Genomic DNA, 21,823 nt, shown 5'->3' with positions numbered 1-21,823 from the left:
TCTACATGTTGGTCAGGCTGGTCGCGAACTCCTGACCTCAAGTAATCTGCCTGCCTCGGCCTCCCAAAGTGCTGGGATTACAGGCGTGGGCCACCGTGCCCAAGACTTTTACTTTTAATCTTAGTAACTTAAACATGATTGCATTTTTTTTGAACCATGAACATGTATTTTTCTATAATTAAAGAGTAAGCTTAAAAATAGCAGAATAAGATTTGTTGATACTCATGTAATTATTTCATAAATGTCAGGAACACTAGAGTTCTATCATTGACAGTGGAGAAAAGAATTGACCAAACCTTTTAGCTAAAGATATCTGAAGAATATCTTTATTCAAGAAATACTATCATAGGGCTTCTGAGCATATAGTATTTTTTCTTGCAAAAAGAACTGTTACTTTCAGAAAATTCTTAAAAGTAACATAATCTTGGAGAACCATCAGATGTAGAAGAACAATAGGTGGACATCTAGTTGACACTGGAACCATATGTCCATAGAATTGTGTCTGCATCATATTCCTAAACCCACCCCAATAATTTTTAGGTTCCTGCCTATAGTATAGCCAGCCCATACCAAAACAGCTAGATTTTCACTGAAAATTCTCTTCTCTAAAATGTTATAAATATATTTCAAGAACTGTTAGTCCTAGAGTTTTTCTATGACCAGTTGGTTCTAGAACTCATCTTGAAGTCTCTGGAAATCATTTAAAGTCTCTGGACCTCAGTTCTATTTGCAAAATAATAATAATAATAATAATAATAATACCATACTAGACAGGAGTGAGAATGAATTCATTTAAAGTAAAAAAGAAAAATACATGAAACATAAGATTCTAGAACCTATAGAAATACTTTAGTGATTCTTTTTTTATACAGAATGTTTCATGTGCCTAAAGATAAAACTACTCAGATCTCAATTACCTTCATATCAGACTTTCTCCCTCTATCACCCAGTACTGGGCCCAGCTCCCTTCACTGCCATATGGTTTGTGCTCAGAGAATGCAAAGTAATTTAGTATGAACCTTAGCGAAACATAACTTATTGGACAAGCTGTTGGAGGAGAAAAGCCATATAATATATCACAAAGCTAGCAATTTAGAAAATCAATTGCTATTGCTTTATGTCCTTAGCATACAGCATTGAAAATAGACTAAACAGGCATACGTTAACCTTCTCAGGAGAACATATTTTTCTGAATCCAAAGTAGTAATATTTTTACTTCGAGAATTCCTACTTGTTCATAAGTTCCTTCCTCTTAACCCTCATTCCTGAACACAAACAGCTGCCTACTGAGTAGCTATTGTGATTTTCCTATAATTATTTTTTAAGTTAAAAAATAATGTATAAATAATACATGAACTTATTCTTACTGTACAAGTTTCAAGAAGTATGTAAGTATATGGAATAAAATAAAACATTCCACCCTTACTCTCTCATACTCCCCTTTTCCTGACCTCTTTCTTTACCTAATAGAGGTAATTGCTATTAACTGTCCTTAGCATATATAGGTATATAAATACATTTGACTCTAAATTTTTTAAATAAATGAGATCAAATTGTATGAAGTGTTCTTCCATTTGCTTTTTAAAATTTGATATGTCTTGCAAAACTTTTCATATCAATACATAGAGATCTACCTTATGTCCAATGGTGGCCAAGGAGTTTATAGTATAGTTTACTTAATAGCTCCCTACTGCCAGGCACTTAAGTTGTTTCCAAATTTATAAATATTGTGGCAATGAATGTCCTTGGATGTATACCTTTGTAAATATTTATGTAAACATTTTGGACAGATTCTTAGACTGGAAGTTCTGGGTCAAATGATATGTCCTGCCATTCTTTAAGGATTAAGTGACTTATGTTCTTAAAGATATAAGTCTATCACCAGTGTACTTAATAGGTAGTACCCAACATTTCCTCCTCCTTTATCTGCTTTTCCTTCCTGTTTTAGTGACCTTGCAGATGCTTTAGTGATCTTTCAGCTCTATGAGATGATCCGAGTGCCAGTCAACTGGAGCCATGTCAACAAACCTCCTTATCCTGCCCTTGGAGGGAACATGAAGAAGGTGAATGAAATAATGGCCATGGATATATTGTTATTGTTCTGATATGAAACAAATAATTTAGTTTCATGAAGTTAAGCGTGCTCTGTCCCCACAATTCTGATTCAGACCAAAATGTGTTAAGCTTAATAGCCTTTTTACAAGTTTGCTTTAATAAATGCAAAGATGAAGGCAATCCCTCTAGTCAGACACTTTATATAACTATTTTCATCTTTATCAAGTCATAGTACTTAATGTTCTTTGAGATGTACTGTAAATGTATTCTTTTTTTACAATTGGTATAACATGCTGAATTTTTATTGGTTATCCACTCATTTATTCAACAGATATTTATCAATTACCTAATACCTATACAGTGTTATGCAGGATGTTAAAAAAAAAAAAAAAGTATAAAGCATGGAGTTGGTCCTCAGGAACGCCCAAATAAATTAGGGAAATATGTGTGCAAACAACTACAATGTGGTACATGGTAAACAAAAGTGAATATTATGAGTTATAGGGAAGAAAGTTGAAGAGCTACTGAAATAGTAATAGCAAAATGGGAAAGACACATGAGTGAACAATTCATAGAAAAATAATGATGAATAGTAGACATATGAAAAACTTTTCACCCAGAATAAAGAAATGCAATTTAAAACAAGAAACTATTGAACTGCATCCAATGTAACAGGAAGTATTCATTTGTATAATCTTTCTAAAACCAGTTTGTCAATACATATTAATCTTCCAAAAAATCTTTTGACCTAATTTCACCTTTTTCCACCTATCCTGATGAAAAAATCAGAAAGACACAAAGTTGTGTGGCAAAATGCTAATCACAGCAATGTTTATACAGCACACAAGAAAACAACCTAGTTCAATAAAGGGTTAATAAAATTGATACACCCATAAGATGAAGTAAAATGTGCCATCAAAAATAGTGTTTGACAGGAACAGAAAACCAAACACTGCATGTTCTCACTCATAAGTGGGAGTTGAACAATGAGGACACATGGACACAGGGAGGGGAACATCACACACCTGGACCTGTCGGGGGTTGGGGGGCAAGGGGAGCGAGAGCATTAGGACAAATACCTAATGCATGCAGGGCTTAAAACCTAGATGATGGGGGCTGGGCGCGGTGGCTCACACCTGTAATCCCAGCATTGTGGGAGGCTGAGGCAGGTGGATCATGAGGTCAGGAGTTCGAGGCCAGCCTGGCCAACATAGTGAAAGCCTGTCTCTACTAAAAATACAAAAAATTAGCCGGGCGTAGTGGCAGGCGCCTGTAATCCCAGCTACTCAGGAGGCTGAGGCAGGAGAACGGCTTGAACCCGGGAGGCGGAGGTTGCAGTGAGCCGAGATGTGCCATTGCACTCCAGCCTGGGTGAGAGAGCAAAACTCTGTCTCAAAAAAAAAAAAAAAAAAAAACAAACCTAGATGATGGGTTGATGGGTGCAGAAAACCACCATGACACATGTATACCTATGTTAACTATCATGCATGTTCTGCATGTATATACCAGAACTTAAAGTATAATCAAACAAACAAAACATAGTGTTTTAGTAATAGTGGTATGGAAATGAGCAGGACACAAAATTATATATATACATAATATGAATCTAATTTGTTTAAAATACATAACATATACAGAGATGTATAAAAAAGGGACTTTTAGTTTTCCACATCTATAGAATGAAAATGTATTTATAGACATTGTAATTTTAAAGAAAAAAATTTTAAAAGACTTTTAAAGGGAAATCCATCATAATATTAAAGTAGTTAAATGGGTGGTATAATTATAAAGAGTTACTCATATTTTTCAGCATTTCTAGTCATTGGACTGCCTGCATTTTTAATTTCATTTGATTTGCATATAATTCTTTTCATGGGAGTAGAATTCAGAAAATTTTATTGACTAATTTCATGGAAGTTTTTTCTCCAAAATTTTGAATGCAGAATGTAACAGGAAAACAGAAATTAACCATTCATTATACCTGGAATTTTAATGTGAACTACAAATAAATACATATGTCACAAATGAATCATATGCAGAATACTTTTTCAACAAATATAGAATGAAACATAAAGCCTGATATAAATTCAAGATGTTTAAAAAATGAAGAAGCAGTACTTTCATGACACAGTATCACAGGGAATTATTTTATGGAATTTGGGCAATAATCAATAATGTCACTTTCCTTCACTTACAAAGTTCTTAAAGCTGCCCCATTAAAATAGCCTTTCTTCATTATTAGTATTAATTAAGAGATGGAGTCTCGCTCTGTTGCCCAGTCTGGAGTGCAGTGGCATGATCTCGGCTAACTGCAAGCTCTGCCTCCCAGGTTCGTGCCATTCTCCTGCCCCAGCCTCCTGAGTAACTGGGACTACAGGCGCCTGCCACCACGCCCGGCTAATTTTTTTGTATTTTTATTAGACGGGGTTTCACCGTGTTAGCCAGGATGGTCTTGTCTCCTGACCTCGTGATCCACCCGCTTTGGCCTCCCAAAGTGCTGGGATTACAGGCGTGAGCCACTGTGCCCGGCCTTCTTTACTTTTAAGTATTTCTTTTCACTTGAACCCTTGTGTCCCATTATGTAACTCTTCTCATTGTCCAAATGATCTAAGCTTCATTTTTGTCCAAAGCATTTAAAGTACTTGGTAATTGATATGGTTTTGCTGTGTCCCCACCCAAATCTCATCTTGAATTGTACTCCCATATTTCCATGTGTTGTGGGAGGGACCCAGTGGGAGATAATTTGAATCATGGGGGCAGTTCCCCTATACTGTTTTCATTGTAGTGAATAAGACTTAAGAGAGCTGATGGTTTTATCAGGAGTTTCTGCTTTTGCATCTTCCTCATTTTCTCTTGCTGCCACCATGTAAATAGTGCCTTTTGCTTCCCACCATGATTCTGAGGCCTTCCCAGCCATGTGGAACTGTAAGTCCAATTAAACCTCTTTTTCTTCCCAGTCTTGGATATGTCTTTATCAGCAGTGTGAAAACGGACTAATACAGTAATCATTTCTTCCATTAACTCTGTGAGACTGCACTCCAAGTTTTTCTTGCTTTCTTTGTGCTCATTCTTACCTTTCATAGGTTCTTCATCTTTTAGCCTGAGAACTCAGTATTTCCAAGGCCTGGTTTTTGGCCCAAAGGTCTTAACTTCTATATTTGCACCCTCAGGGAGCAGATCTGTTTTTAGTGTTTTAATTGCAGGTTGAGTATCCATTATCCAAAATGCTTGGGACCAGACATATTTCAGATATTGGAATATTTGCAGTACACTGTTTGAGCATCCTTAAGCTGAAAATCTGAAATGCTCCAATTAGCTTTTCTTTTGAGTATTGTGTTGGTGCTCAAAAAGTTTTAGAGTTTGGAGTATTTTGGATTTGTGGATTTTCAGATTAGGGATACTCAACCTGTACTACCATACACATGGATTACCTCTAGGAACCTAATTTCTCATTCTTTCTCTAGTTTGGTACCTCTCTAGATCTCTTAGAAGTGTTCGCCAAATTTGGAACCAAATATTGCCCATAAAAGAATATATGCTTTCCCTTATGTTAGCACCTATTTCCAGTTTCTCTTTCAATGCTGGTCATATCAATATATTCTTAGGCCTCTATACTAGCAACGCTGAACTCCTTTCTCACCATCATCTCCCTTAGGAACTTTGGTATAACTGTGAAGCAGATGGCTCTTCATTGAAACACATTTTACACATGTGATTACTGCAGTTTGCTATAAAATTCTCCCACTGAAATGGGTGTCCATGGTAAATATGCTGGCTTTTTACTCTCCTGTATACAGTGTTAAATAATTCAAGTGCTAATGTTATTTTCCATAAATTAGGAATCTATTCTATTTTTTAAAGTCTACATTCTTATAGCATATATTTCTTTTAAGCAGGCTAAGCCTATAATATGATTCCAAAAAATGTTTTGGAATATTATCTCTGCATTAAAAAATTCTTTTAAAAATATTTTAGAAGTAGGGTTTCACTATGGTGCCCAGGCTAGAGTGCATGCTATTCACAGGCGTGATTATAGCACACTACAGCCTTGAACTCCTGCCCTTAAGTGATCCTCCTGCCTCAGCCTAAGTCGCTGGGACTACAGGCATGTGCCACCACACCCAGCTTCTCCTTGGATTTTAAAAAAATGAATATATATCAAACATCTTATTCAATTTGTGAAGTGAGCCAGGCAGATGTTACAGCAGGTTCAAAGATCTTCCATTTTTATTTGTAGTAAATTGAACTCTGGGAATTTGGATTATCTTTTTTAAAGAACAATAACCATATATTTGTACAAATTCTTATATTTTATTAGCTGTCTCACATTTCCTGGAAATATTTTCTTACTATTGGGAAAAATGTATCTATGTACCTTAGGTTAGACTGTTTTGTAATGGTACCTTAACTAACTCGTGGAAGAAAATTAAGAAAAATAGTGTTCTCCTTTTAAGTGTTTATTCCAAAAAGTACTTAGTGTAAGCATTTCTGTTCCTACTGGTGACATAAGATTATGAGAGCTTATAATTTCACTGGAGCAAAAAGACTCAGATACATAAGAATTTATAAGTTCTGATGTAAGAAACACAGCAGTGGATGATGGAGATAAAAAACCCTATTGACTCCAGGATAGACAAAAAAAATTATTAGAGAAAGGACCTAACTGGACTTATATCACTGGAAAGAAGTATGTGTGTGTGGTTGGGGAGGGTAAACAATTTATTAGGTGTTTATGTATCAGATTCTTACTTTAGGCAGGGCATTGTGCTGGGAGTGGGGACAGTAAGATATAGATTTGTGCATGTAAAAATTTGTGTCCTTTAGAAGAAGCTTATACTCTAGTTGTTGAAAGGAAACACATACAAGGCTAAGTGTAGTAGAAGATGGTGCATAAGCATTACAAAGTAAGCATTCTTAGGAGTTCAAGCAAAGGATAGATCATTATTAGCTGGTACAGTTAAGGTTAAGCCTTTATTGAAGAAAGCAGGCCAAAAGCTGAATTTCAGAGGATGAGTAAGATCTGGGTAAAGAATATCAGAGATGAAGTTAGATTCTTAATAAAACAATTACTTTCTTCTCTATTTTTAAATTTTAAATCTAGACAAAACATCATCTATTACTTCTATTAAAGGAAAGCAGGAAACCTAGGTTTTTAGTCACAGATGTGCCACTAATAAGCTATTTCATCTTGGATAGTCAAGAATTTTGTTTTTTTTTTTTTTTTTTGAGGCGGAGTTTTTGCTCTGTTGCCCAGGCTAGAGGGCAATGGAGCGATCTTGGCTCACTGCAACCTCCACCTCCCGGGTTCAAGTGATTCTCCTGCCTCAGCCTCCTGAGTAGCTGGGATTACAGGCACCCACCACCACGCCTGGCTAACTTTTGTATTTTTAGTAGAAATGAGGTTTCACCATGTTGGCCAGGCTGGTCTCGAACTCTTGACCTCAGGTGATCCACCTGCCTTGGCCTCCCAAAGTGCTAGGATTACAGGCGTGAGCGACCACGCCCGGCCTGGATAGTCGAGACTTTTAGAGTAGGAAGGGATCTTAAAACATTCTGGCCAGTTGTTCCTCTATCTAGGTTAACCCACTCGGTGCTTTAATATCTTCAACTATAAAATGGAAATAATTATGTCCTTGCTTTCCCTGGGTTATTATTATGAAACTGGTCATATAAATTTAAGGTGTCATCATAATTGTTTTTCAGATGGCTGAACTAGGCTGGCGTATTGAGGAGATACGTTTTTAAAAATCTGTTTTTATACCCAAACTTTTACTTATTTATAGATTGAAAACTGTAACTATGCAGTGGAACTTGGGAAGAACAAGGCCAAATTCTCCTTGGTTGGCATTGCTGGGCAGGACCTAAATGAAGGGAATTCAACACTTACCCTGGCATTGGTATGGCAGCTGATGAGAAGGTAAAGGCTGATATGTTGGTAACAACACTGCCTGTTTCCTCCAACAAGTAATCTGAACTAAATTTTTAGCTATTTTTGAATAATAACGAACACAGAAGAAATATACAATGCAAAATATTTTAATTTTTAAAGGATTTACTGTTGATTATGGGTTTTTGTAAATTATATTTTATTTAAAAATGGGTCAATATCCAGAAACACTTTTATTAATGCCTCTTAAAAATGGCTTCATAAGGAATTGCTTTAAGTTTTAAAAATACCATGTAGTAGTTTTTGTTTCTGATTAATGAGGTTTGTAACTTTGGAATGTAACTGGGTGCAAATGCCAGACTAAAATTAGAACTATTTATTAGAACTGAACTATTTCTTAAGTATTTATCTAAACATTGATATAAATTATGTGAAAGCAAATTTCACCCTTTTCAATCTCAAATATACATCTTTTCTATTGCAGGTACACATTGAATGTGTTATCAGATCTTGGAGAGGGTGAAAAAGTAAATGATGAAATTATCATTAAATGGGTCAATCAGACTCTTAAAAGTGCAAACAAAAAGACTTCTATTTCCAGCTTCAAGGTAATCAAGAGTCCTTAAAAAAAACTTTTTTTTGTAGGTATAGGAAGGAATTTTTTTTTTTTTTTTTTGGAGATGGGGTCTCGCTCTGTCACCCAGGCTGGAGTGCAGTGGCACAATCTTGGCTCACTGCAAGCTCCGCCTCCCGGGTACACACCATTCTCCTGCCTCAGCCTCCTGAGTAGCTGGGACTACAGGTGCCCGCCACCACACCCAGCTAATTTTTTTTTTTTTTTGTATTTTTAGTAGACATGGGGTCTCACCATGTTACCCAGGATGGTCTCGATCTCCTGACCTCGTGATCCACCTGCCTCAGCCTCCCAAAGTGTTGGGATTACAGGCGTGAGCCACTGCACCCGGCCAGGAACGAATTTTTATTGGAAATTATGTTGGTTTGGTTTAGAAATATATTAATGTTGTATGTCAGAAACATGATTTATGAGTTTAGGCATACTAATTATTTGGCCTGTGTAAACTTGAAATATTCAGTTTTAATTACTAAATTTTTGATTGGTTGTCCAGTTAAGTATAAATGTAGGTTAATATTATCTGACTCTGGTAATCTAATCTTAAAAAATAGAGCCAAAAAAATCCAGTTATCAAATGAAAAAGATAAGAAGCCATTGTTTATATAGGACCTATAATGTTTTGTGCTCCCTAGCAGCAGTCTCAGAATTGTATTGACATCATTTCCAAGGCATAACAGAGCCAGCCAAACCGATTCAAGTGGGAATTGAGAAAACTGGTAGGAAAAAAAAATCTTGTCATCTAGCTTCATAATGGCATTTAACACTCACTTCCAAGCATCTGTGGATGATTCATAAAGCACTCAAAGTGTAGTCTGTACATACATACCCACTAATTTTCATGCATTTCCATTGTGTTTTGCTTTTGCATGCAAGCCGATGTTAGCTACAAATAAGCATGTCTGCTTGTACACATTCATTCAGTGAGCCTTGTGTTTGTGATTTTATTATATGTGAAAAACTAGCAATCAATTTGTGGTTTTTTTTTTACTGAAATAAAGTACAGAGAGATGAAACATTAAGCTATCCTAAGAGATATCTACCCATTTTTATTTCTCTCTTTGCCTTTGCTCTGTATGCTTAACAACATTGCAAAGTGAAAGAAATGTCAGAAATTTATCAGTTCAATCTTCTCATGTTTGCCAAAAACTGAGGCCCAAAACGGTTTTAACAGGACAGCTGGATATTGGCAGAGATGTTGCCTGAGTCCTAGTTCAATTGCTTTTTTTTACCCCCCTTTTCTATCTTGGAAGAAACTAATGACATTGAGTTTTTGTTACTGCTTGTTTTATTTTTAAAGTAATTTTCCGTCCATGATTTATCTCTCTATGTTTTAAGCATAAAACACAAAAATATAAAATAGCAATGGGGATTGTATTATAAAATTATCTAATTGGCAGTTATTCTTTAAAATTGTTATGTTGAAATTATATGCATTTGCACATTAATTTATAGAAAATATTAAGCATGTATATAGTTAATATAATGAGAAAATAGCAAATTAATATTTATGGAGCTCCTATTAAGTAACTTTTCTAAGTAAAGAAAAAGGTATAAAGTATAGGAAATTAATTTGGCCCTCAGAGTGTTCACCATTTATGTTAAAGACAAAGACTGTATAACTGAGAGGGTAACAATACTATAGAGTAAATGATAAAATCCAAGTAATGCAGCTAATATTATGGATGAAAAGTCTGATCATTTCCAATTGAATGGTCAGTGAAGAGCCGATAAAGACAGCTGGATTTTAACATCATAGATGGCGGGAGGATTTGAATTAGTGGAGAGAAAGGGGGATAGCAAACTTAGAAGGGTCCATCTTGAATAAAGGCATGTCTCAGAAAGTTAGGAGAAATAGGATGGTTCCTAAGGGATGTTGCGCAAGACATAAATTGGGTCAAGGTTGTGGAGGATTTGGCCTAAATAAAGGATATTGAGTAAAGGGGGTAATAAGAAAGGCAGTTATTTTAGGAATACCAATCTGAATGTAGTGAACAGGATGGGGAGGGAGAATAGTGTAACTGCAAGGACAGTGCAAAAGAATCCAAGGCAGTACTCAAGGTGTGATGTAATAGGGGGTTGGGGCTGGGAATGGAAATGGTAAGATTAGAAAGCTATAAGTTATTGCAAAAGAAGAGCTAGGATTTGGCTTCCTGATTTGGGGAAGAAGAGGCGAGGGAGGAACCAAAATTCTCCATGTTTTGGGCATGGGTAACTGGAAAACAGATAACACTAATAGAAATGAGGATGTCATTCCTGGAAAAGGTGATGAGTTCAGTTTTAAGCTTGAATTTGAGGTAATTTTAGGAAAATGGGGGTGGTGAAAGGAGATATTAAAACTGGAAAGACAGACTTGGTGATCAGTTGAATAAAAGGGTTGAGAAATGGGAGTGCATAAACCTTTTAAGGGAGAGCAACCCTAGAGAACAGCCGCCCTGAGAGTTTGGCTCTACTTAGAACTGAGGTGGCAGAAACATTGCAAAAGTGCTTGGCATTTTGCATATGCTTAATGATAAAATCTTTAAAGGGAGTGCAAATGGTTAAGAAATGAGGCAGTGAATGCTAAAACATAGTTGAGGTGAGGGAGGTATTTTTCCAACTACAGAAGGCATTATGTTTGAAGGCTATAATAAGTGGTACTAGCAGAAAAATTTTAATTATAATCAAGGTAGCACTATAGGAATTTCAGAAAAGACAAATTTACCCTTTTTAGCCACAAAATAAATTTCCCTTGCTAAGAAGATAAGGTGGTATATCAGCAAATAATAATCATAATTACCATTTATTGAGTCCTTCGTATCACTGTGTTAAGCACTTTACACATTGTTTAATTCTGAGCAGAAAGGTGAGCATTAGAGAAGTTAAATAACTGTCTACTGTCATACAACTTTTAAGCAGAACAGTTGGGTTTCATATCCAGGTCTATCTACACACAAGTTGAAAGCCAAGCTTTGGAGCTGTATGGCCCTGGGTTGACTTTTGGCTGAGCTACTGATTAGCTGTGTAGCATACTGCTCATTTATTCCATAAATATTCAAAGCTTGCCCTGTGTCAGGTGCCTTGCTAGTCGCTGTGGCTACATAGTGCCCTCAAAGAGCTCACTATTCAGGGAAGGTGGCAAATAAGAAAACAAGAATCACAGTATGGGGTGTCAGCAATACTGTATTAATCAGCTAAGCAGGGAGTGTGGGACCACATGAGAAGGGCATCTGTTTTACAGAAACCTTAGCAGTTTAAACTAACAGCAGGGCTACATCTACTGATGAATAAAACAGAACTTACTTCTGGCTCAGCATTTAGTATCTGTGTGACCATGGGCAAGTTATTAATTTCTCTATTCTTCAGTTTCCCCATATCTAAAATGGGGAAATTAATAATCCCTCTCTACTAAGATTGTTGTTAGACTACATAAGTTAACAAAATGTAAAGAGCTTAACAGTACCTAGCACATATTAAGGGCTCAATAAATGGGGCTTACCACGCTGTTGGCATTGCTAATATATAAAGGGCATCATATGTGGCAGGGCAGGGGACTCTGCTGAGCCTCTTAGGGAAGTCTGGTGTCCACATCACTGTTTTTCCAGATTTATTTATTTATTTATTTTTTTGAGACTGAGTCTGGCTCTGTCGCCGAAGCTGGAGTGCAGTGGCGCGATCTCAGCTCACTCCAATCTCTGCCTCCCGGGGTCAAGTGATTTTCCTGTCTCTGCCTCCTGAGTAGCTGGGACTACAGGCGCCCGCCATCACGCCCAACTAATTTTTTGTATTTTTAGTAGAGATGGGGTTTCACCGTGTTAGCCAGGATGGTCTCAATCTCCTGACCTCCTGACCTCCCAAAGTGTTGGGATTACAGGCATGAGCCACCGCGCCCGGCCTTTCCACTTTTATTTTTTAAAATGACAGAAACAGCAGTGGAATGAAATGTTCTAATATGTATCAAATAGAGGGAAAAATCATTATCTTCAAAATCAAGCTGTAGGTAAGTCTAGATTAAGATATTGAAATTATTTTTGCCGAAGTCATTTCTTTATGATTAACTTAAGGAAATAAAAGGAAAAATAATGGAAATGTATTTATATACTAACCTAAGAGTTTTCACTATAACCCCTTTCCCTTTGCAAAAGTGTCTTTTACTGATAATGTACAAATCAGAGGATTTGGAAGACGGGGCTATTTTCTTGGAAACAGGAAGATAAGAGATCTGATACAATCTTTAGAAACTTAAATTTTTCATTCAACTCCGTAGAAGCTTTACCCGAGGTAACTCATAAGAAAATGGGTGGGAAAAATACTTGTTTCCTAAATCTAAATGAAATATTTAAAATAACACAAATATGTAAATAAGGAATCAAATTATAGCACAATTAAATAAGTCATTTGTCTTTTAAAAATAATCATATAAATATATGAAAGTAAGCCCATAAAAATTTATTCTAGAATGAAATATTGTTTTTAGAAAGCATAATACAGTACACATTTAGAGTCATCTAGAAAGCTTATTAAAAATGTAGATTCCCAGCCTCATTCATAGATAACCTGACATTAGTTTGAGTGGGGCTAGATATGCACTTTTAACAAGTACCCCACATGATTTTCATGTAGGTGGTCTGCAGACTGATTTCTCAGAAACAGAAAAGATACGAAAAGCAGATCCAGATTACCAGCATCAGATAGACTTAAAGGACCTAATTATTTTTACCCTCTATCTCTTACCCCTGCCCAAAGATCTGTATCATAAAATGAACATTCCTAAAGAGAAAAGATACGAAAAGCAGATCCAGATTACCAGCATCAGATAGACTTAAAGGACCTAATTATTTTTACCCTCTATCTCTTACCCCTGCCCAAAGATCTGTATCATAAAATGAACATTCCTAATAAGAATATAAATTTTTCTAAAATTAATAAATGAGGCCAGGCGCAGTGGCTCACGCCTGTAATCCCAGCACTTTGGGAGGCCAAGGCAGGTGGATCATGAGGTCAGGAGATCGCAACCATCCTGGCTAACACAGTGAAACCCCATCTCTACTAAAAATACAAAAATATCAGCCGGGCCTGGTGGCCGGCGCCTGTAGTCCTAGCTACTCAGGAGGCTGAGGCAGGAGAATGGCATGAATCTGGGAGGCAGAGCTTGCAGTGAGCCAAGATGGCGCCACTGCACTCCAGCCTGGGCAACAGAGCAAGACTCTGTGTCAAAAAAATAATAATAAATGAAGTGGCTCATAGATTGTGGCTCAAATAAGCTGTTACTCTTCTTAACTAACATGGCTTCAAATTGTTTTATTAGATATTGATTAAGAACTGACATTTGGCTAGAGCCTATACTAGATGCTTTCACCTATACCACCTCAGTATTCCTAAGAATCCTATGACATTCTACTTTAGAGATTAGGAAAGGGTGCTCTGGCTTCAAGTAACAGAAACCCAATTTCAAGTGTTTTAAATGAAAAGGAAAGGTATTGACTACAATAACAGTAATCCAGAGGTAGGGTAGACTTCTGGATTGGTTGAGCCAATAATTGAAGAATGTCATTCAGGACTCATTTTTGTTTTTCCCCCATCTCTGCTTTGCCATCTAATGTGCCAGCTTCATCCTAAAGGTGGTTTTCCTTTTGGTCATAGGATAGTTGCTGCTTGTGACAGAGGTTTCATCCTCTCATTCACATCCAGGAGGAGGGGTTGCTGGCTTTCCATAACATAGGCCCAAATTAAATTACTGTGGTAATAGAATAGCATTCTTCTATTTGGCTTGGACCAGTGTTTTGAAATCTTAAAAGAAAATTATCCTCTAAGGAATATTTTTAGACATTTTTTTCCCTTTTTGTCTCTCCCATGAAATTTTAATGCAGAGATGCACTGTATACCTGTTTATGCACTGTATGCTTTATACATAAAAAAGGTTATCGCCCTACCGCTATTGAGAATGCTTGACCTAGATAAATTTAGGTTCACTCCTGGAACTGTGAATGTCAGCTTTCCTTGAAGCTTATGTCTGTGTGAAGGAGGTATGGATATAGAGCAAAAATATGGGTTCTATTTGTATGAAAGAAGTAAAGTGTGTGTAGATTCTGGGTAGGCAAGCAGTGGTGGCCACTATTCAAGCTGAGAGAGAGAACAAATAATTTGTTCAAGTACTGTTAAGTGGTAAAAATCAGTTCAGACCAGGATGTCTGATTTCATCTGTAGTACACTATTCACTGTAACTTAGTTGTCCATTTTTAGCTTGCCTTGGTGGTAACTTAAAAATGGAGAGACTCTTGGGCATTTTAGAGTCAGACTGTCATGGGTTCAAATACCAGTTCTGTATTTACTGGTTGTGTAAACAAGTCATTTGAGCTATCTTAACTTCATATTCTTCTTTTTTTTTTTTTTTTTTTTGAGACAGAGTCTCGCTGTCTCCCCCAAGTTGGAGTGCAGTGGCGCGATCTCAGCTCACTGCAAGCTCCGCCTCCTGGGTTCGCACCATTCTCCTGCCTTAGCCTCCCGAGTAGCTGGGACTACAGGCGCCCGCCAACACACCCAGCTAATTTTTTGTATTTTTAGTAGAAACAGGGTTTCACCGTGTTAGCCAAGATGGTCTCGATCTCCTGACCTCGTGATCCGCCCGTCTCGGCCTCCCAAAGTGCTGGGATTACAGGCATGATCCACCGCGCCCGGCCTCTTCATCTTTTTTTAAAAAAAGAATTCCTTTACTATCAAGATGCTAGGGTTTAAAAGGTGGATTAAATAAACTAAAACATGTAAAACAACAAGATAATGTCTTTGTAAATGTTAGTTCCCTTTCACTATTTCATTTTTCTTTCTGAAAAATATTAAGGGAAGGCTTTGGGATTCATGGTCTAAGAAATATGTGAGTAGAATTTATAAAATTGTTAATTAAAAATTCATCTACTCCGTTTCAAAAGTTGTGTATTTTTTACAGAATGGATACTATAGTTAGCATACTTAGGAGCTATCATGTCCACAAACCTTATTCAGATATGGTGACAACTCTATACTATAATTTATATAAAGATTTAAGGAAAAGTATATTTTAAAGGGCTTATTTATGTGTGCTGGTTGCAGAAAAGCTGAACGTTAAGTACAAAAAATTTATAGATTGACTGCAGTTATATAATCAGAAGAGTCTGAAAATAATGAAAATTAAAGGTCAGATGTTTATGAATGTTCATCTATGCTTTATTTTCTAGGATAAATCTATAAGCACAAGTTTACCTGTCCTAGATTTAATAGATGCCATTGCACCAAATGCAGTTCGTCAAGAAATGATCAGGAGAGAAAACTTATCTGATGAGGACAAGCTGAACAATGCTAAGTAAGCCTTTATGGTTTATATTAGAATACATGGCCCTTTAATTCTCTAAAATCCTTATAGGAAAAGTTACTATGCCCTTAAAATTCATATTTTTAAATATAACTTACATGTGAGTCTTAGATTTAAGACTCATAAACTTAACCTTTTCATAAAACGAATCTTGTCAAAATATTTCACTCTTTTGTTAAAATATGTTAAGTGAAAACACAGTGGATAACACCAAGATATTTTTCTTGTCTCGTCAAGATACGCCATTTCAGTTGCTCGAAAGATCGGTGCCCGGATATATGCATTACCTGATGACCTCGTAGAAGTGAAACCAAAGATGGTTATGACGGTGTTTGCATGCTTAATGGGAAAAGGACTGAACAGAATAAAATAATCATTTCATATGATTTTCTGCCACATTAAACATATTGTATGCCTCACAGTTTACAGGATTCTGAAATGTAGTGGGTGTAAAACCAGAGATTATTTGTATGCTCAAAATAGTTATATATTCATTAATGAATTCAATATCCTGTTCATACTAGTTAGAGCTGGTCAGCCTTTTTGGATAACAGTTAATTTACCAATTGATACAGATAATAGAATATATTCATAATCAAGCTGATAATTCATGATTAAATTATTTTTGTTGCTTAAAAGTCGTATTAGACAAGACTAATTCATTCTTTTTTATGGTTCAAAAGAGATGAATACAAACGTTTTTGCAGGTTCTGCTGTGAAATGTGGTTTGATTTTTTTTGTGTGTTAATTTTGATCATAAATGCATTCATACTCATAATTCAGTTTAATCCTTTTATTTGCTTCCTCCAACTATTTAAAGTGGTCCAAAAACACTTTTCTGTAAGTTTCTATACTGTCTAAAACCTTATGGTGACCAGAATTGTTTATTAATATCAAACTTTTTTATATATGAGAACTAATTCTTGAATAAACCCCAAAGTTCACTCTCTTGTTTAAGTAGCAGCAGCTTTTTACTTAAAATTTAATTTTAACTACATTGATACTTTACATATCCTAGTTTGGTAATACAGCTTTAATTATGTCATGCAACATATATATGTTGGTAGGATGTTATTAGAGAGAGATGTGTGCATACATATTTTTTTTGCACCTGAATCACCCAGCTTTTCCTAAGTGGTATGTTTAATTGGTCATTCAGCCAACCATCAGTATTTTTCCCCCACAACATGTGTAACACTTTTCAGTCTGTGGATATCTGATACATTAAGATTTCTTTTTATAAGTATTCATTTTGAATGTGCATATAGTTATTTGACCCCTTCCAAATACTTGTAGTCAAACACTGGCTAGAACATCCCAAGATATGCTGACACTATCCTGTTAGCTTCATATTATACTTGCTAGTTTAGGTCTCTATAGAAGCCCTATATAATTTAGAATATGCCCACTGAATATCTTTAATAGAAAGTAAAATAAAGCTAGTATTCAGTGTAGAGTATTTTCATATGTTTTTTCACAGCCCGTTACAAATTGGCAATGTTTGGTTAATGTTTGTATTACTTGGAAATCGCTACAGCTTGGACCTATTTTTTTTCTAAATTTTTAGCATTAGTCCATTTCTGCTGCTAACAATTGAATCCAGAAATCTACTTCCTCCATCTTCCACTGTTAGTGCTAGTGAGCAATACTGTTGTGCAAGAAAAATGTCACTTTATCTCAGTGTGAATGAGTAGTCTAAATTCCCCTTCTACTATTGATTTAAATATATATATAGGTAAGAGTGAGGCTGCCCATGTGTTTAGAATAGAATTTTTTAAATGAAATGATCAACAGGTGGAATTTTGAAATATATTCTTCTACAAAAGAGATTTCTTTCCCTTTTATATTTTGATGATTGTTTTCTTATATGAAGATTAAGATATGTTCTTGCTCTTTTATAAGATTATTTAAATTATGTTTCCCTCTGATTTTTTTTCACCATTGTATTTACTAAGTTATTGGATTTACATGAAATCTGGCACTTTAGGGTGTTATTTTTCTCACAGAGTATATTTAATAAAAATGCTGTGTATATAGAAATGTGTTTGTATTTATTTCATTTGAAGAAAAATATTCAGCCTTGAAAATTAGTCTAGCATAAGCTTATTTCCAGAAAAGAAAACAATTCCTAAATGAGTTAGTAAAACAAAAAAAATTGTATTTGATTTCTTTGAAGATGAGGGTAGTTCTTTTGTTCTTAAATATGAAGAATTATTAAAAACCAACTGTGTGATTACTACAATTTAGTTTGTGCTGAAATAATTCAGGTGAATCAATCCATTCACAAATTTATCATCTATTATGATCCAGATACTATGCTAGCTAGACACTGGGGATTCATCTGAAAAAAATACAGATGAAGTCTCCTGACCTCATGTATCACATCCATGTATCATATCCTAGTAGACAGACGATTCATAAATAGGAATTTTAGATAGTGATAATGCAGTAGAAGAAATAACATAAGGTAATGTGATAGAGACTGACTTGGGAAATGGAGTGGAGATTATTTGTATGTGGGTGGTCAGGAAAGGTCTTTCTAAGAATATTTGTGCTATAAGTGTTCAGCAGAGAGAACAAATGTAAAGAACCTGAAGCAGGCAGTCCTGTAGGCATCCTAGAGGACAAACAGGTGAACGTGACCTGAGAGTACTGAGGGAGAGGCAGAGTCTGGAGATGGAGATGGGGTCTAGGGTATTGTAGGACTAGATCTAAATCTGGATTTTTTTTTTCTTCTCTGACTGGAGTCATGACTGCTCTTTTGTATATGTGGTTTGGGTAAGCTGCTTGAAGTAATATGCTGCCTCTGAATCTTGGATGCTCTTGTTCATCATAACTCTACCACTGGTCTCTGGATCACCTGTGTGGAAAAAACTGATAGGCTGCATAGATTATGTTAAAATACCCCAATTTATGCTGGATAAAGAGTGTATCAGGCCAGGCACAGTAGCTCATGCCTATAATCTCAGCACTTTGGGAGGCCAAGGTGGGAGGATTGCTTGAGGCCAGGAGTTTGAGACCAACCTGGGCAACATAGACTCTTGCTACAAAATTTTATTTATTTATTGAGACGGAGTCTCTCTCTATTGCCCAGGCTGGAGTGCAGTGGCATGATCTCGGCTCACTGCAACCTCTGCCTCCTGGGTTCAAGTGATTCTTGCGCCTCAGCCTCCTGAGTAGCTGGCATTACAGATGTGTGTCACCACGCCTGGCTAATTTTTTTGTGTGTTTTTAGTAGAGACAGGGTTTCACCATGTTGGCCAGGCTGGTCTCGAACTCCTGACCTCAAGCAGTCTGCCCGCCTCGGCCTCCCAAGGTGCTGGGATTACAGGCATGAACCACTGGACCCAGTCCTCAATTTTTTTTTTTAATTAGATGGGTGTGGTAGTGTGCACCTGTAGTCCTAGCTACTCGGGAGGCTGAGGTGGGAGGATTGTTTGAGCCCGGGATTTCGACACTATGATGAGCTATGATTGCACCATTGCACTCCAGCCTGGGTGACGCAGCAAGATGCTGTCTCTTAAAAACAAAAAGTGTATCAGAGAGGTAAGAGAGGATTTCTGCAGCTGAGATGATCCAAAAAGACTTCTGAAGAACAGGGTGCAGTTGCAACACTGGCTTAGTTTGAAGTAGGAACAGCCCCCCGACCCCCAGCAGTTTGAAAGGCCTCCTAGGATTATCTACCAAAGTAGGTTGGGATTCCCCAGTCTTAGAAATTAATCCAGCTCCTATGGGAGTCCTCTGGATAAAGAATCACCTAAGTCCAGCAACTTGCAAATGCCTCGGATTAAAGTGAAGCTGTATCTACATCGTGCTCTATCTCGCTTGCTCTCCTGCTATATCAAATGTGCGACATAGTTCTGGGCCATCTAAATTTTTTCCCTCAAACACGAAGTTTTGGGTACATCAGGGTTAGTGTTTTTCTGCTACTAACTAAAAATTGTGCTGCACTATGGAGAGTGTAAGCACACACTCATAAATACAAATATGTGCCACTGTCCACTGGCCACAAATTTACAAGGAACAATCTTGACATTCCACCAAATAAACTTGGAACTGTATTAAACATTACAAAATGAGGAAGATTTACCATCTACTAGGGATAAGACAGAAAACAAACTCAATAGATTATCAACTGTTTTGAAGTAAATACATGAAAATGTTTGGAAAGACGGTCTGCTAAGGCCTCTTAGAAAAGATCTAACAAAGACTTTGAATTATGAGAAAGTTGTATTTAGGAAATTTCGGGAGTTAAAGTGTTGGCTGAGACAGGGATGGAACATACCAGCCTGAACAGGATAGGGAGTATTTCCCCCAAATATAAGATACTCTGAAGTAAATTTATGTATTCTCTTAAAAACCTAAAACTTTAAAGGCACAATTTAGATTTTTCTATATAATTATGGGAAGCAACAGGAATTATTCAAGAGGTGAAATTTCCAGTTTCTCCTCCATTACCTTTTAAAAGCAGAAGACAACAGCAACTCTATAATGGTTATAATACTTTAAAAGTTTGGTTAAAAATAAATTATTTGGCAGGGTACGATGACTCATGCCTGTAATTCTAGCACTTTGGGAGGCCAAGGTGGGCAGCGGCACTTGAACCCAGGAGTTCAAGGCCAGCCTAGACAACACAGTGTGACCTCTTGTCTACAAAAAAACTTTAAAAAGTTGGCCGGGTGTGGTGGCATGCGCTTCTGGTTCCAGCTACTCAGGAAATTGAGGTGGGAGGATTGCTGGAGCCCAGAAGGTTGAGGCTGCAATGAGCTATGATCGTGCCACCACACTCCAGCCTGGGCCAAACAGCAAGACCCTCTGGGAGAAAGAGAGGAGGGAAGGAGCACTTACGGAGCTTCATTCAACTCTTGCCCAAATAACAGATCTCTCTTTTAAAATCAGATTCATAAACGTGACGACATTTATCCAATAGTTACATGTCCATACCTTTGAATTAATTGCAAATACATGTGTGACAATAGGAATCTTATGCCAATTTCAGATCACAAACTGGTTGTTAAAAAATATACAGACTCGGCCAGGTGTGGTGGGAGGCTGAGGTGGGCAGATCACGAGGTCAGGAGTTCAAGACCAGCCTGATCAACACGGTGAAACCCCGTCTCTACTAAAAATACAAAAAATTAGCTGGGCATGGTGGCGGGCACCTCTAATCCTAGCTACTCGGGAGGCTGAGGCAGGAGAATTGCTTGACCCCGGGAGGCAGAGGTTGCAGTGAGCCGAGATCGCGCCATTGCACTCCAGCCAGAATGACGGTATGAGACTCCATCTCAAAAAAAGAAAAAAAGGCCAGGCACAGTGGCTCACACCTGTAATCCCAGCACTTTGGGAGGCCAAGGCGAGCAGATCATGAGGTCAAGAGATTGAGATCATCCTGGCCAATGTAGTGAAACCCTGTCTCTATTAAAAATACAAAAATTAGCTGGGCGTGGTGGTGCACGCCTGTAGTCCCAGCTACTCGGGAGGCTGAGGCAGGAGAATCACTTGAACCCGGGAGGCAGACGTTGCAGTGAGCCAAGATCACGCCACTGCACTCCAGCCTGGTGACAGAGGAAGACTCCGTCTCAAAAAAATAAATACACACACACACACACACACACACAGCCTCGAGAGACCTACGTATGGTTCACATCATAGGACTCAGTGCAGACAACCCCCAGTACCAGCCCAGAGCCTGATAGACTTGCTGGGTGGCTAGATCCAGAAGAGAGATAACAATCACTACAGCTTGGCTCTCAGGAAGCCACATCCCTAGGAAAAGGGGGACAGTACTACATCAAGGGAACACCTCATGGGACAAATGAATCTGAACAGCAGCCTTGAGCCCCAGACCTTCCATCGGACATAGACTACCCAAATGAGAAGGAACCAGAAAAACAATTCTGGTAATATGACAAAACAAGGCTCTTTA

The 21,823-nt window shown here is 37.2% G+C and overlaps 1 protein-coding gene across 14 annotated transcripts in view; it reads left to right on the top strand.

The window, feature by feature from the left end:
- Positions 1 to 17,937, top strand: part of PLS1 (plastin 1) — a 134,995-nt gene extending 117,058 nt beyond the window's left edge. For all 14 annotated transcript variants that reach the window (XM_055295173.2, XM_063611303.1, XM_055295174.2 and 11 more), the window contains 5 exons: positions 1,949 to 2,063; positions 7,839 to 7,972; positions 8,427 to 8,550; positions 15,764 to 15,888; positions 16,135 to 17,937. In XM_055295173.2, coding sequence (XP_055151148.2) covers positions 1,949 to 2,063; positions 7,839 to 7,972; positions 8,427 to 8,550; positions 15,764 to 15,888; positions 16,135 to 16,270 — 634 coding nt within the window. In that variant the 3' untranslated portion in view covers positions 16,271 to 17,937. The remainder of the gene's footprint in view (positions 1 to 1,948; positions 2,064 to 7,838; positions 7,973 to 8,426; positions 8,551 to 15,763; positions 15,889 to 16,134) is intronic.
- Positions 17,938 to 21,823: the final 3,886 nt, after the last annotated feature.

The sequence above is a fragment of the Symphalangus syndactylus genome, chromosome 10 (genome assembly GCF_028878055.3).
Source record: "Symphalangus syndactylus isolate Jambi chromosome 10, NHGRI_mSymSyn1-v2.1_pri, whole genome shotgun sequence".
Lineage (NCBI taxonomy): Eukaryota > Metazoa > Chordata > Mammalia > Primates > Hylobatidae > Symphalangus > Symphalangus syndactylus.
The sequence above is the reverse complement of the archived record's forward strand: the minus strand, read 5'-3'. Positions and strand labels throughout refer to the sequence as shown.